At 45.8% G+C, this 15,470-nt stretch overlaps 2 protein-coding genes across 5 annotated transcripts in view; both read right to left on the bottom strand.

Moving 5' to 3' along the window:
- The window catches only part of NADK2 (NAD kinase 2, mitochondrial), a 32,874-nt gene extending 31,760 nt beyond the window's left edge, over positions 1 to 1,114 (bottom strand). For 2 of the 4 annotated variants that reach the window (XM_059694945.1, XM_059694947.1), the window contains exon 1: positions 681 to 1,113. In XM_059694945.1, coding sequence (XP_059550928.1) covers positions 681 to 986 — 306 coding nt within the window. In that variant the 5' untranslated portion in view covers positions 987 to 1,113. Of the gene's footprint in view, positions 1 to 680 lie in introns of all 4 variants that reach the window. The other 2 variants (XM_059694944.1, XM_059694946.1) reach the window with 2 other exon arrangements.
- Positions 1,115 to 6,129: 5,015 nt separating this feature from the next.
- RANBP3L (RAN binding protein 3 like) overlaps positions 6,130 to 15,470 on the bottom strand; it is a 36,194-nt gene continuing 26,853 nt past the window's right edge. The window contains exons 12-14 of the mRNA XM_059695097.1: positions 15,047 to 15,189; positions 10,547 to 10,736; positions 6,130 to 6,669 (exon numbers count right to left, since the gene is read on the bottom strand). Of these exons, the coding sequence (XP_059551080.1) occupies positions 6,626 to 6,669; positions 10,547 to 10,736; positions 15,047 to 15,189 (377 nt within the window). The 3' untranslated portion in view covers positions 6,130 to 6,625. The remainder of the gene's footprint in view (positions 6,670 to 10,546; positions 10,737 to 15,046; positions 15,190 to 15,470) is intronic.

The following is a 15,470-nucleotide window of genomic DNA, read 5'->3' as shown; positions in this document are numbered from 1 at the left end:
TACACGAATATGAATAAACACCTGCACCCCGCGCCGCTGTGTGATGGACGGGACTCTTCCGCACAGAACTGCCGGGTCGGCCCGCCCTCTGCCTCGACCTTTCCACTCAGTAACATATATTCAAAGTCAGGTTTCCTCCCGTGCTCTTCCCAGCACCACAGCCACGTGTGCTTCCAAAACAAACGGCCGGAACCGGGCCGGACCGCCCCGCCGCCGCGAGGAAAAGGCTCCCCGAGACGGGCCGGGAGCGCCCGGACGGCCCCGCCGAGTCCCAGGGGGTGTGTCCGCGGCGCCTGCCCCTCGCAGCGGCCCGGACCCCGCTTTCTCGGGGGGCGGGGGAAGGCTGGGGAGCTCTCTGCAGAGCGCCTGGACGCCAGCCCCAAGCCAGACCTCCTCGGGGGCTGCTGCTCTACTCCCAGTGAAGGGGGGGAGCGTCCAAATGAGCCCCAAAGCCCGCCACTGGGGAGCCCCCGGCCCCCGCCCCAGGCTTCCAGGGGACGCCCCGCTCCGCCCCGGGGTCTCTGCACGAACGGTGACCCCCCCCCCAGCCCCTCTCTCTCCCTCCCCCGCCCCCCAGAGGCGAGGGGGGACCTCGGAGCGAGGCCAGAGGGAGTGGGGCCGCGAGCAGGGCGGGCGCAGCGCCTGGGGCGCCCGGGAGGGGGTCTCGCCCCGGGACCCACCAGCTGCTTGAGGTCCTCCTCCGAGAGCTCCGCGTAGCGGTAGCGCTGCTGCTCGAACTCGTAGCGGGTGGTCTTGGCCACCACCACCACCCGGGACGGCCGGAAGCCGCCGTCGGGGCGCCGGCCGCAGCCCGCCAGCTCGCGCGCCTGCCCCTGCCCCTGCCCCAGGCGCCGCCGGGCCCCCCCGTCGCCGCCGAGCCGCGGCCGCGCGCCGGGGCCTCCCGCGCCCGGAACCCGCAGCGCCGCCGCCCGGCCGCCCGCGACGCGACGACAGCTGCCCAGCAGGAAGCCCCGGTAGCAAGTCATCGTCCGCCCGGCGGAGGGTGCAGGCCCGCGCTCCCGCCTGCGCCCGCGCCGCCCCGGCCTCTCACTGGGCGCCGGGCGGCCAGAGGTTAAGTGCGGGGCCCTGCGCGGCCCGCGCCGGGAGGGGGACGCGCCCGGACGTTGAGGGGGCGGGGCCAGCGGGCGATTGGAAGGGGCAGAGCCCACGCGCGGGAAAGGTGGGCGGGACGAGCCGCGGGCCTCGGGGTGGTGGGCTGTGTTTGTGGGTGGTGGCGTTTCCACCCGCGCCTGCGCAGGCGCCGCCTAGCCGCTCGCGGGCCAGCTTCTCGCCCCACCCCTTTCCTGCGGGCGCGCTCGCGCCCGAGCCCGCTCTCTCCGCCAATCAGCCCCCTGCCAACTCACTCGGCCAATCGGGACGCGCTGCGCCCGAGGAGCTGCGGGGATTGGCTGCGGCCGGGGGAAGGGCTGGGATTCCATTTGGCGTTGGAGCTGCCCTGAAGAATCCAGCTGGAACCGGTCGGAGGCCACGCCGCCCGCCGGGGCTGCGGGCTGGTGTTTGAGGGGCTGCTGGGAAGGCCTGGGGTGGGCGTCTTGCAGCGGGTCTGCCCCTTTTCCTAATTGCACAGGAGACGAGGCCACCGCCCTGGCCCGCTGTGCTCAGTGGGGTGAGCTCGGCCCCATGCACCAAAAGGCACGGTTGGATACCTGGCCAGGGCACAGGTTCAGGTTGCGGGTTCGAACCCCAGTAGGGTGTGTGCAGGAAGCAGCCTATGGATGTTTCTCACCGTCTCCCTTCCTCTCTCTAAAATCAATTAAAAAAATTTTTAATCACATAAATGTAGATCTGCTCATTATTCCTCATAGGACTAGACCCTTTTTTTTTTATTATTCATTCAACCAACACTTGTTGCATGGCTGATACTTACAAGGCTGGTGTAGGGGCTGAGGAGACCTTCCCAGGACCAGCTGTATAATTTGCAGGGCCTAGAATTGGTTCAGCATTGAAAGAGAGCAGTAAGCTGAGCGCTGAGCCCATCTAAGCACAGGGCCCTGTCGCAGTCCCTGCTGACCACCGAACAAAAAACTCAGCTCAGAGGAAGAAAGAGGTGGGCAGCCTTTGAGAAAGTTAGTGGGTAGAGGAGCCTGGCCAAGTGCAGCCTTTCCAGATGAGGTTGGAAAAGTAGGACGAGACCAAAGGGTTAAGAATGTTAGCAATTTGGACTTTATTCTATGTATAGGTAGGGGTAGCCTTTGAAGGCTTTTACCTGGACAGTGGGTCCTGGAAGCAATGTTTGATGACTATTGATCTGGCGTTGGAATGTTGAGCACATCGGAGGGCAAGGGGGAGGAGGGAGAAATGGGTGCTGTTGGCAACAGTTGCACGTGGACCGGGGCTGGGGAAGTAGTTATGGAAATGGAGGAAAATGCTCCTGTTATAAGAGGAGACTCGATGGCAGTGCACACCCTCGTGTTTATCCATCCTGCTGCTTAGGTCCACTTGCTCTGGCGCCCTCTTTGATCCTCCGCAGTCCTAGCACTATCAGTAGCTGGCTTTTGGACTTTGGGCAGGTTACTTCATCTTTCCTGGCTCCAGGTTCCTCGCCTGTAAATGAGGGAGCTGGACTGCAGTGATGCCAAGGTTCTGTCAAGCCCAACGTGGTTCTGAATCTGCGACCCTTACTTCTCACCTAGCTGCTAGCACCTACCACCAACCTAGCCCCTACCACCAACATTCATTCTCGGGTTCGCTGAATATTTACCGAGTCCCTACTGTGTGGCAGGTCGTATATTAAGCTGGGAAATACACCATGGAGTCTGACAGACGTCTACTTTCAGTAGTCGCTGATCCCTTCTGGCCAGGAACTTTGCCTTACAGCAGCTGCTAATGGTGACCTATAGAAGAAACTTAAGCATAGCTTTAAATATCTTGTGGAATGTTATAACTTGAACATCCTCAAGGTCCTTGCTAATTTTTGCTGTTCTAACACTTTGTAACTCCTTAGATATTAGGCAAGAAGAAAAGGAAGAAGTCGCATAACACAGGTTTGAAGCTTAGATGTAGCGTGGCGTGTCAATGATCCACTTGACCGAAAAATGAATTCAGAAAACCAGCTTGGGATCAAAGTCTTTGAGTTTGGTCTTGTTATATGTGAAATTTCAGAACTCTTTCCTTCCCATTTCACAGATAAGATCTCAAATTTTTTGGATCTCCCCATTTTCACATACAAACTTACCCACATTGACATCTTCTCAGTTAGGGTAGCCCTTTGTTCTCTGGTATCTTTGGACCCCAGCCCTCCTGCCTTCTCAAATTCTCACTCTACTGGATTTTCCTCTTCATTATTTAAACATGCTCATATCTATAACATCTTGATATTTTTCCCAGCCCTTAAATGACTTGGTCTTTACGCAACATTTGAAATGCTTATCATTTACTCTTGAGATTTTTTTACTTTGGCTTCCAGCAAACCAGTCTCTAATGGTGTTCCTCCCATCGCTTTGTCCCCTTTGGGGTTCTTCCTAAGCTTGTCTTCAGGATCTATTCTTCCCTTCCCTTCTCTTCTTTTCCCTTCCCTTCCCTTCCCTTCCCTTCCCTTCCCTTCCCTTCCCTTCTCTCTCTCTCTCCACTCTTCTGCATGAGTTCATCCAGTATTGTGTAATGAAAAGAGCTTGGACTTTGGATTTAAAGACCTTGGTTCAAACCCCAGCTTCACCATTTATTAGCTTTGTCAACCTGGGACTAGTTCTGTAACCTTTCTTATTCTACTTTTTCATTTATAAAATACTAGAGTTCCAGTGCACGAATTCATGCACCAGTGGGGTCTCTTGGCCTGGCTTGTGGGATCGGGCTGAAACCGGCTCTCTGACATCCCGAGGGGTCCCGGATTGCGAGAGGGTGCAGGCCAGGCCGAGGGACCCCACTGGTGTAGGATTGGGACTGGGGAGGGATGCAGGAAGTTGGCTAGCCAGGGAGGGACCATGGGAAGGCTCCAGGGCATGTCTGGCCTGTTTCAGTCCCAAGCAGTTGAACCCTAGCAGCAAGCTAACCTACTGGTTGGAGCATCTGCCCCCTGGTGGTCAGTGCATGTCATAGCAACTGGTCGACCAGTCAACTGTCTGCCCCCTAGTGGTCACTGCATGTCGTAGCGAGTGTTTGAGCGGCTTTAGCATATCATTAGCATATTATGCTTTGATTGGTTGAACAGATGACCTTTGCTTATTAGGCTTTTATTATATAGGATATTAGCTACCTTGTAAAGTTGTAAATATATGTACAAATGCCTAAACATGTGCCCATTATAAAGTGTACACTTGGCAAATAGTAGCCCCTTCCCCCTTACATGACTTTAGCTACTACCAGCATCTTTAGCCCAGACTGCCTCATGAGCTTCAGATCCCTTTTTCTAACTTTCTGTTGAGACTTACGCATACAACGCATGTCAGTGGAGAGCAAATTATATTTGGTCGCCTGCTATGGGCCAGGCACCCTACTAGGGTAAATAAAATGTTAAATAAAAGGTGTCTCACTCCCCCGCACCCGCAAGGGGCATGAAGTTTACACACAGAATTCTACAAGAATCTGGAAGGTCTTAACTCAGCCTAAGAGGAGTTAGGGAAAGCTTTCTGGAAATGTCATGAGCCAAGCCTTAAAGAATGGGTTAGTATTCGCGAGAATGAGCAAGGGTGAGGAAGAAATTCCACAAAGGTACAGAGCAATGAAACACCAGCTCTGAGTCCCTAGAGAAGGAGACAGAAACAGTGGGAGGGGAGGCTAGAGAGGTAGACAGCGAGAAAGACATCGAAAGTATTACATCCATGCTTAGAAATTTGGCTCTTATCCCATATATGCTGGGAAGCCACCAAAAGGAAAAAATGATATGCTTTGCAAAGATTATGATCAGGAATTTCTTGGAAGAAACACAAGCGGGGAATAAATATCTGAAAGATACTGAACCTTATTAGAAATTAGAAAAATACAAATTAAGGTAATAGTGAAATAGCCTTTTATGTCCACTAAATTGGCAAAAATTAAGAAGTCCTGGTAAACTTCTAATTCTTGAAAACTACACACCAAGTCTTTATTAGGCCAAACACTTACCAGTTTTTACAATAACTCCTCCAATGTCATAGTTTTCAAATATCAACACATGTTCAGAAGTCATTTTGGAGTTGTAACTCTTATTCCCTGGTTATACACTGAATGTTTATGTTCTCAAGAAATTTATATGTTGAAGCTCTACCCCTCCCACCCACCGATATGATAGTATTTGGAGATGGGGCTTTGGGAGGTCATTAGGGTTAGATGAGGGCATGAGGGGGGGAGGAGCCTGGTCTGATGAGATTATAGAAGAGACCCCATAGAGCTTTCTTTCTCTCTTTCTCTCTCTTTCTCTCTCTCTCTCTCTCTCTCTCTCTCTCTCTCTCTCTCTCTCTCTCTCTCTCTCTCTCTCTCTCTCCGCCATGCTCCCACAAGAGGAGATCACGGGAGCACACAATGAGATGGTGGCCCCCTGCAAGCCAAGAGAAGAGGCCTCAGAATGAACCCACCCTGCCAGCCTCCAGAACTGTGAGAAGTAATGAAGTTCTGTTGTTTCAGCCCAGTGTGTGGTATTTTGTTATGGCAGACGGAGCAGACTAAGATGCCGCTAACGGGAATTGCTTAGGGGTCACAATCTAAAGTCATTTTTAAGCCAGGGATGATCAAACTGGACTGGAAAATGAAATATGGCTCTAAGTACTGAGACTAATTTTCTTGTGTGACACATTGTCTCTGAAACAAAAATTGAAAGAGGGGCATCAAAACTCGCTTGCATGATTGTTGAAATTACTGTTGAATTTTTGAGAAAAATTTCATTTGGCTATTTGTGATATATTTGTTTTAAAAAGGTCTCTATACAGCCACACCCACTCAAATAGTAATGACAATAACATAAATAAAGCAAAGGACAAGTTAAATTATTTCAGTTTTTGTATACTTACTGTTTTGATACATAGGTAATGTATTTTATACATTCCTTCAACAACTATTGGAGGCTGGCTGTCAGTCAAGAATATACAAGGTACAGTGGATACACATCTAAGAACAAATACTCTCTTTAAAGGAATACATGAGTACATAATCTTACAGTATTAGGAAGTCCAAAGGCTAAATGAAAATACACGTGTCTCAGAAGAAAAACATGTTTTAATGAAATGTTATGCAGTTAGAGTGGTTTTCAAAGAAATGACTGGAAATATTATAAAATATTTGTTTTATGGCCACACAATGCATGACTGAAAAAATAAAGATTTTACTTAGCTATTTATCAAATCCAGCAATTTATCATTTTAACTATTATATCCATCAATGTGATGAATAGTCCAAATTAGTTATCAAATCCTATTCTAAGTTAACTTCTCCAAAAATGACACATTTTGAACTTCCAAAGTCCATGTATTTCTTAAATTCTGTCACTTTCTCCACAATAATCAAAATGTAAGACCTCAGAATTACCAGACTACATAAGAGAAAAACTTCAATTGCAACAAATATATTTCATGAACTTTTCTATTAAAACTCTTCAAGGGATGAAAAGGATCTTCTCGTTTAGTGAAGATGGCTTAGTATTTTCAGTTGGTGACCAATCTTTGTGTAGATGTCGTCATGTTATAGTAGGTGGCACTCATGAACAGGCAACTGACTGTCGGTGGGTCCATCTAGAAGGATCTGTGACATAAATTTAAAATATTTTATTACACAATGTTAGATTCAGATTTGATTTAATATTGAATTCAAGTCAACAGGAATACTCATGAATATGCTTACTGGTGTGGAAATGAAATATAGAAACCTTGGATGGGGAGAACCAAGATGGCGGCATAGGTTAACGCCGGAGTTTGCTGCTTTGAACAACTACTTCAAAAGTGAAACTAAAACAAGGAACGGACATCACCCAGAACCACAGGAACGCTGGCTGAGTGGAAGTCCTACAACTAGGAGGAAAGAGAAACGCATACGGACACTCAGAGGAGGCGCAGTGCTGAAGTCAAATTCTGAGGTGCGGAGTGCACTGAGCCGGCTGGCGGCGGAGGGCGCAGTTGTTGTTTTCAATCGGGAGGGAGTCGCAGACTCTGAGCTCCAGATCCGGGCGAGTCTTTAGGGACCCAGACTCAAACGCGAGAAGCGGGACTGTCTGGCTTCGGTCAGAGCGAGTGCAGCTTTCTCTCCCAGCTTTGCAGCGGGTGCTGGGACTCAGAGAGGCAGAGCCCCTGGGGACAGAACTGAGAGCCGCCATAACTGCTCTCTCTGGCCCACCCTGTTGATCCTGTGCAACCCGCCCTGCCCACGCCCTGCACAGAGGCATTTGCCGGATAGCCTCAGGCAAAGGCTAGATTAGCACCTCCCTAGAGGACAGAAGTTCTCTCACTGCTGACACAGTTGATTCTCATAGCCACTTGGCCTGGAGGTCAAACCCTCCCTGGAATTAGCTACAACAATCAAGATTTATCTATAAGACTGCGAACAAAGACCACTAGGGGGTGCACCAAGGAAGCATAACAAAATGCGGAGACAAAGAAACAGGACAAAATTGTCAATGGAAGAAATAGAGTTCAGAACCACACTTTTAAGGTCTCTCAAGAACTGTTTAGAAGCTGCCGATAAACTTAATGAGATCTACACGAAAACTAATAAGACCCTCGATCTTATATTGGGGAACCAACTAGAAATTAAGCACACACGGACTGAAATAACGAATATTATACAGACGCCCGACAGCAGACCAGAGGAGCGCAAGAATCAAGTCAATGATTTGAAATGCGAGGAAGCAAAAAACATCCAACCGGAAAAGCAAAATGAAAAAAGAATCCAAAAATGCGAGGATAGTGTAAGGAGCCTCTGGGACAGCTTCAAGCGTACCAACATCAGAATTATAGGGGTGCCAGAAGATGAGAGAGAGCAAGATATTGAAAACCTATTTGAAGAAATAATGACAGAAAACTTCCCCCACCTGGTGAAAGAAATGGACTTACAGGTCCAAGAAGCGCGGAGAACCCCAAACAAAAGGAATCCAAAGAGGACCACACCAAGACACATCATAATTAAAATGCCAAGAGCAAAAGATAAAGAGAGAATCTTAAAAACAGCAAGAGAAAGAAACTCAGTTACCTACAAGGGAATACCCATACGACTGTCAGCTGATTTCTCAACAGAAACTTTGCAGGCCAGAAGGGAGTGGCAAGAAATATTCAAAGTGATGAATACCAAGAACCTACAACCAAGATTACTTTATCCAGCAAAGCTATCATTCAGAATTGAAGGTCAGATAAAGAGCTTCACAGATAAGGAAAAGCTAAAGGAGTTCATCACCACCAAACCAGGATTATATGAAATGCTGAAAGGTATCCTTTAAGAAGAGGAAGAGGAAGAAAAAGGTAAAGATACAAATTATGAACAACAAATACGCATCTATCAACAAGTGAATCTAAGAATCAAGTGAATAAATAATCTGATGAACAGAATGAACTGTTGATTATAATAGAATCAGGGACATAGAAAGGGAATGGACTGACTATTCTTGGGGGGGAAAGGGGTGTGGGAGATGTGGGAAGAGACTGGACAAAAATCGTGCACCTATGGATGAGGACAGTGGGTGGGGAGTGAGGGCGGAGGGTGGGGCGGGAACTGGGAGGAGGGGAGTTATGGGGGGGGAAAAAAAGGGAACAAATGTAATAATCTGAACAATAAAGATTTAAAAAAAAAAAAGAAATATAGAAACCTTATATTTTTTTAAGTAACATTTGGAAATGTTGCTTAATGTTAAACATGACATTTTCAAATAATTAAACCCTTCCTGAAATCATGAGCAACAGAGTTTCAAAAATTAGACTTTTTATCACTTTCATAACAGTTTAGCATTTGTATGCTACACCTCTTGGAGAAGGTACTAAGTGAAAGGGGGAAAGGAGAAGGGAGGGGTTCATATTATTGGCATTATTTCCATTGTTTCTCATCTTATCTAAAAATAGTTGCATATTAAAAACGACAGATTCTATAAGCAGGTTATTTGTTGATGAAACTTTTGCAATTTAATCCTTCTTTCAAGTTAACATTTTAGTGGCTACCAACTCATTTTCTAATAGACCCCATTTTATTGTTGACAATATAAACTTTATAATATAAAAGATAGAAATTTTATATATTTTATACATTTCAAAGAATAATAAGCCATCTGTTTAATAATAACAAGAGAAATCATATTCACTCAGTTCTCTGAATCACTGGGACAAGCAATTTCTGATGCTGATCTGCATATTGGTCTTGATTATATTTTTAGTATTAGGCAAAGGAAGATATTTCATTGAGTTCTGCACATGATGGATTATTAAATTATGTATGTTAAAGTAGCTTTAAGATTTAAAATGATTAAACGTTGGACAATTGTTTATCTTTGTAAAAGTATATCCCTCAGTCCTCTGTAGAGCAGAATTCAAGGCTAAATGAAACTATTACTGAAAATATTTGGCTGACTTTATTAGATACTTACATCTATATGACAAATCTCATTGTTTCCTTGACAATGGTTTTCTCCAAAAATAATGATGAACTCTAATTTTACACCCACACATCAGGATGAACACTTAAAAGTCTGTTTCCTACTGGTTCCACTTCCACCTCGCTCAAGTCATGAATCCTGACACAATAAAAGAAAGAATTCAGCCCTAGCTGGTTGGGCTCAGTATTGGCTTGTGGACTGAGGGGTCCCAAGTTCGATGCTGGTCAAGGGCACATGCCCAGGTTGTGGGCTTGATCCCCAATGGGGGGCACATAGGAGGCAGCCAGTCCATGATTCTCTCTCATCATTGATGTTTCTGTCTATCTCTCTCCCTCCCTCTCTAAAATCAATTTAAAAGAAAAGGAAAGAAATGAAAAAATTCATTTCGCACCAGGCAAAGAAAGTCTTTGAAAAGAAAGCAGTCAGATTCCAAAAAGGGAATAAATAGGGTTTTTGATGTTTGCAGCCAGATTTGCCTGGTGGCTCCACTATAAGTATTTATAATTTCTCCTATTATGGCCAATAATAGGAGAATGGGAGCAAGTGAAGAGAAATATGGATAGATGGTTAGTTTCAGGGCAGCCATTAATACTTTAAATTGTAAAAATGGTCTTTTATACCATTTATATGTAAACTAGAGGCCCTGTGCACAAATTTGTGCATGGGTGGGGTCCAGCCAGCCCCCCCCAATCGGGGCCACTCAGGCCGGGCTGCCCAGGGGGATGGGCTGTGGGCAGTTGGTGGGCCCTGCCCCTGGTCGAACTCCTGGTTGAACTCCCCGTGGAGGGGACAATTTGCATATTAGCCTTTTATTACATAGGATGATATGCAGCATCATGATGAGGCTGACTTGGGTAAAATCCCAATGAAGGCCCATTTAGAAGACAGATTTTTAAACCCACTCCCCGGTCCAAACAGCAAGGGCACCCATGCCGACCCACTGTAAACAAATCAGTAAGTTCCACTTCTTAAAAATCAGCTTCATACATTAGGATTGTGCTTAAGGTTCCTTTCTCAAACCGCTGACCTACCAGAAGGTAAGTCCTTTACCTGATCTATTTTTAGTGCCTTGGGTGAAACCATCCTCATCCTCATCACAGCTGTCGCAGTTTAGTTGTGGGAGGGCTGCTTCTGCCTGGCTCTCAGCTTGATTGACATCTTTCTGCTTCTCGAAGCTTCGAAGAGCAACAAGACGGTGATGTATGGCTGCATACAGCGATTCTGTGTCTTTGGCACTGGCCTGCATGGGGAAAATTCTGGGGTTAAGAATAGAAATAATAATAGCCACATTTTAAGGATTTTTAATCTTTCACTGTTAACAAGGAAGGAACTACATGGCATAAATCTAGAATGTAAACAACCCTAACCACTAAATGGTAAAAAGTCCATTTATCTTGAACCAAACTGAATCCTAAGGCAGATAGTTTTGTAAGAGGTCCCAATTTGTGCATTTTAAATGGAGAAAATGAAATTTTGTGATTGTAAATTTCTATTTGAATTTAACTTTGTAACGACCATCCTTCCTCCACGATTTTACCCTGTAGAAAACTGTAGAATTGGGGTGGGGGAGGGGGAAGAAGAGGGGAGACTCCATTTCCTTTACATCACTTTGCATGGACATGCCCTGCAAGCTTACTAAAGATAGTACTTGTTTTCAGGACTTTTCTGTGCTATTTTTATGGTTGCTATAAATATCAAAAGGATGGTAACAATACCATTTGTATAACAGTTATTGTTATTCTATTGTTACCCATTTTTTACAATAAAACTGTGGTTATTTATCCATTAATAGGTGAGGAGAGGATGGCTCAGAAAGGTGCAATGACTTATCTGACTTTACACAGCTAGTTGGCAAATTGCCTGGCCCTTGAATCCCAGGTTTTTGTCACCTAACTCAGTGTTCTTTAAGGTAACATGGCAGTAGTTTGTACGTTTGTATCTTTTCACAATTTCAAAGAAAATCTGGGACATTTTTTCTCTTTGCTAACCTTCCAGAGAGTTACCAAACGTTTTAAAACTGAGAACTGAGGGTTGAACCAACTATATGCCAACTCTTGGGAGAAGGGTTTTAAAGTTGGTTTTTTTTCATATGCATGTATTTAAGTTGCCTTAAATACTTGTGGGTGGAAAAATTTAAATATAAATGCAATAAAATATTTTTGTTTCTCATATTGTATTTGATATTACAGAGTAGTTGTTGAATAAATACTTGTTGACTTGACTAATTTGATTTTTTATATTGTGTGCAAAGGTGTAATTTTCTTTAGTAAGCTAATTACTAACAAATATTGAGAGTATTTGTAATTGAAATATAAATGCTATTCTGCGTCCTTGACTTTCTTACAATAAATTTGTAATGCCTTTCACTAGCCAATATATCTATTTCCTTTGGACAAATTCATTTAGATGTTTTCATTTAAGAAATTCCGAAGTTAAAATAACATGATATATCTTTGAATAACAAATTTGCAATGCTTAAAAAGAATTGAAACTCTGAGGAAGTACTATAAAAAAATGCTGGTGAGAATGAAAACTGGTTCAGTCTCTCTGGAGAGAAATTTGTCAAGACAAGTCAAAACATGTTCCCAAGAAAATTAACATGTATGTACACAGAGAGTTTCCTGCAGCCTCCTTAAAGTATCCCATATAATAAAAGAGAAACATGCAAAATATAACCATCCCTCCACTACACTCAAGCCACAACTACAAGCCACATCCACCAGCCAATCAGGAGCAACTATGCAAATTAACCAAACTAAGATGGTAGTGGCCACGGAGCTGGAGCAAGCAGGAGGCTTGGGTTGCCCCCGCAATGGAGGAAGCTAAGCTTCCCGCCTGCCCTAGCCGGCCCTGGGCTCTGCTCAAGGCTACAAAGTTTCAATTATAGAAGATAAATAAATCCCAGAAAAAAGAGAAAAAGAAAAAAAGGAGAGGCTAGGAGCTTGGGTCGCCGGGGGGGCGTGGCCAGCCTGAAAACGGCCATCAGCCCCTCACCAGGCTGTCCAGGCACCCCAGCGGGACTCCCCCACCCTGAAGGGGCTGTGGGCAGCCTGAAAACGGCCCTCAGCCTCTCACCCAGGCTGGCCACACCCCCATTGGGTGAGGGTCCCCACTGGGGGACTTGACCAGCCTACAAACAGCCCTCAGCCCCTCACCCAGGCTGGCCAGGCACCCCAGCAGGGGACCCCCACGCTGAAGGGGGTGTGGCCAGCCTGAAAATGGCCCTCAGCCCCTCACCCAGCTGGCCAGGAACCCCAGCAGGACTCCCACCTTGAAGGGGGTGTAGCCAGCCTGAAAACGACCATCAGCCCCTCACCAGGCTGTCCAGGCACCCCAGCAGGACCCCCCCACCCTGAAGGGGCTGTGGGCAGCCTGAAAACGGCCCTCAGCCCCTCACCCAGGCTGGCCACACCCCCATTGGGTGAGGGTCCCCACTGGGGGGCTTGAGCAGCCTGCAAACAGTCCTCAGCCCCTCACCCAGGCTGGCCAGGCACCCCAGCGGGGACCCCCACCCTGAAGGGGGTGTAGCCAGCCTGAAAACGGCCCTCAGCACCTCACCCAGGCTGGCCAGGCACCAAACCCTTCAGGGCAAACCAGCCAGCCCCCACCCATGCACCAGGCCTCTATCCTATATAATAAAAGGGTAATATGCAAATTGACCCTAACAGCAGAAAGACTGGGAATGACTGGTCACTATGACACACACTGACCACCAGGGGGCAGACGCTCAATGCAGGAGCTGCCCTCTGGTGGTCAGTGCGCTCCCAGAGGGGGAGCTCTGATCAGCCACAAGCCAGGCTGACGGCTGCCACCACAGCGGTGGTGGTGGGAGCTTCTCCTGCCTCCTCAGCAGCGCTAAGGATGTCCGACTGCAGCTTAGGCCTGCTCCCTGCTGCAAGTGGACATCCCCCGAGGGCTCCCGGGCTGCCAGAGGGATGTCTGACTGCCAGCTTAGGCCCGATCCCCTGGAGAGCGGGCCTAAGCCAGCAGGTGAATATCCTCCAAGGGGTCCCAGGCTGCGAGAGGGCACAGGCCGGGCTGAGGGACCCCCTCCCCCCCGAGTGCACAAATTTTTGTGCACCAGGCCTCTAGTTTATAATAATGAAACAGTAAATTATCTAAGTATTTTTTTTACCTAAATATTTAACAAAGTAGAATTAATGGAATAAACTATGATGCACAATACAATAGAATTCTTTTCACCTGTTAAAATAATTTTTGAAGAATGAACTATTTAATGTCACAAAAAACACTCATTTTCATTGGTAAGTGAAAAGAAGATTACATGTATATATTTTACAATCAAATATTAGCTATCTAATCTTCTCAACCATTTTATGAAGTATATTATTCTCTTCATTTATCAGGTGAGTAAAATCAGGTTAATGGAGGCTAGATAACTTGCCTGAAGGTCATACAGTATGTACAGTATGGCATATATGTATTATATATGTGTGTACATATGTTTATATATTAAAATACAGGGTAATACCAAAGTATGAACAGTGACCATTTCTGGGAGTGGAATTTGGAGTGATTTTTATTTGCATTTTGTTTGCTTAGCTCTAAAAAAAATCCTACAATTTAAAAAGACTGCATGAGGCCAGTGTTGAGCAGCAGAATCCAATCCTAGCTGACAGTCTCCGGCAGGCTGCTTGGCCATTCAAAGCCAGCGACCTGGCCCGGCAGAGTGTCCTCTCCCTCCATGGTGAGCAGGGGTGGGCATCATCTTACTCTAGCGTCTTAATACTCTCATCACTTACAGCTAACATTGTACTCACTGTTAATTAATAAAACCTTTGGTTTTTCATCAATGGCCACTTGCCAACTTCTTTTCCATTGGTCTGTGAAGGCCATGCCACTTGTACTGCTGCTTCTGCCTGAGTCACCTGGGTCCTCAGTTTTCTCCCGAGTCTCAGCCCACAGGGGAGACCCAGCCTTTGTTCTGACCTGATTCCTGCCCGCTCTCTCTCTTGTGCCTGGATATCGTCTATTTAAGGTCAAGCATTCCTTTTGCAGGAAAACAGCTGAAGCTGTGCTCCCATCCTGTTACCTTGGAGACTGACTCATGTCCAGAACTGGAATTTGCTGCTGGACTGGCTAACTCGCAAACCCTGTGTTTTTCCATTTCTCACTTATTCCTTTCCATGATCTCAAAGCCTTCTCCATCTCAGCATTCAGAATGAGCATCAGGCTGTGGATTTTGCTAGCTTCTTGACGATAGTCCCTTTGGTAACTTAGTAAGATTGTTGAGGTAATTTCAATAGTAAAGATAAATGTAGAGGTTCGATGGCTTATATCAATAAAAATGTCTTGGGACAGGTACCAGCAGATTACTCTAGATTTAGGTGTTAATTTCTAAATTTCATGTAAAATGTAGGTCTTATATTAGACTGTAAACAACCAAAGTGAATGGCTGATTTTTTGCCAATGGTACAGGTTATCACAGTAAAATGAAAAAACAAACAAACACCAACACAGATGAGTAAATGCAGAGATCTATAAATATAGCAGGGTGGGTATCCTCTATCACTGAAATTTATTACTTACCTGAATTAAAAACACTTTGATGTGATAGTCTTCTAAATCAGTAGCTGTTATTCGTAAATTTTGGTGGTTTGCTCTTTGAATCTCCATTTGAGTCCAGAGTTTGCTATTGAGAATCAGCCTCAGGCTGCCTTGATTGCGCATAACTAAAACGGGAAGGTGAATACATCAGACTACAGAAGAGTTGATTTCTTACCCTTCCAGGGGAATTCCCCATTTGAAAGCAAAGTAAATCTTGTACTGATTTTTCAGATTGTATTTTCACAATTAAATTTGACTAGATTATAACTTGGTTTTCAAATTGGACTTTATTATGTTAAAGAATTTTTTTAATTTATTTTTTGGTTAAAATGCTGGAATTATATATTTTTACTATAATATTAAAAATGATTAAAATTTTAGAACTCCTTTGGGGACCTACTATTCT

The sequence above is a fragment of the Myotis daubentonii genome, chromosome 4, assembly GCF_963259705.1.
Source record: "Myotis daubentonii chromosome 4, mMyoDau2.1, whole genome shotgun sequence".
In the NCBI taxonomy this organism is placed as follows: Eukaryota; Metazoa; Chordata; class Mammalia; order Chiroptera; family Vespertilionidae; genus Myotis; species Myotis daubentonii.
The sequence above is the reverse complement of the archived record's forward strand: the minus strand, read 5'-3'. Positions and strand labels throughout refer to the sequence as shown.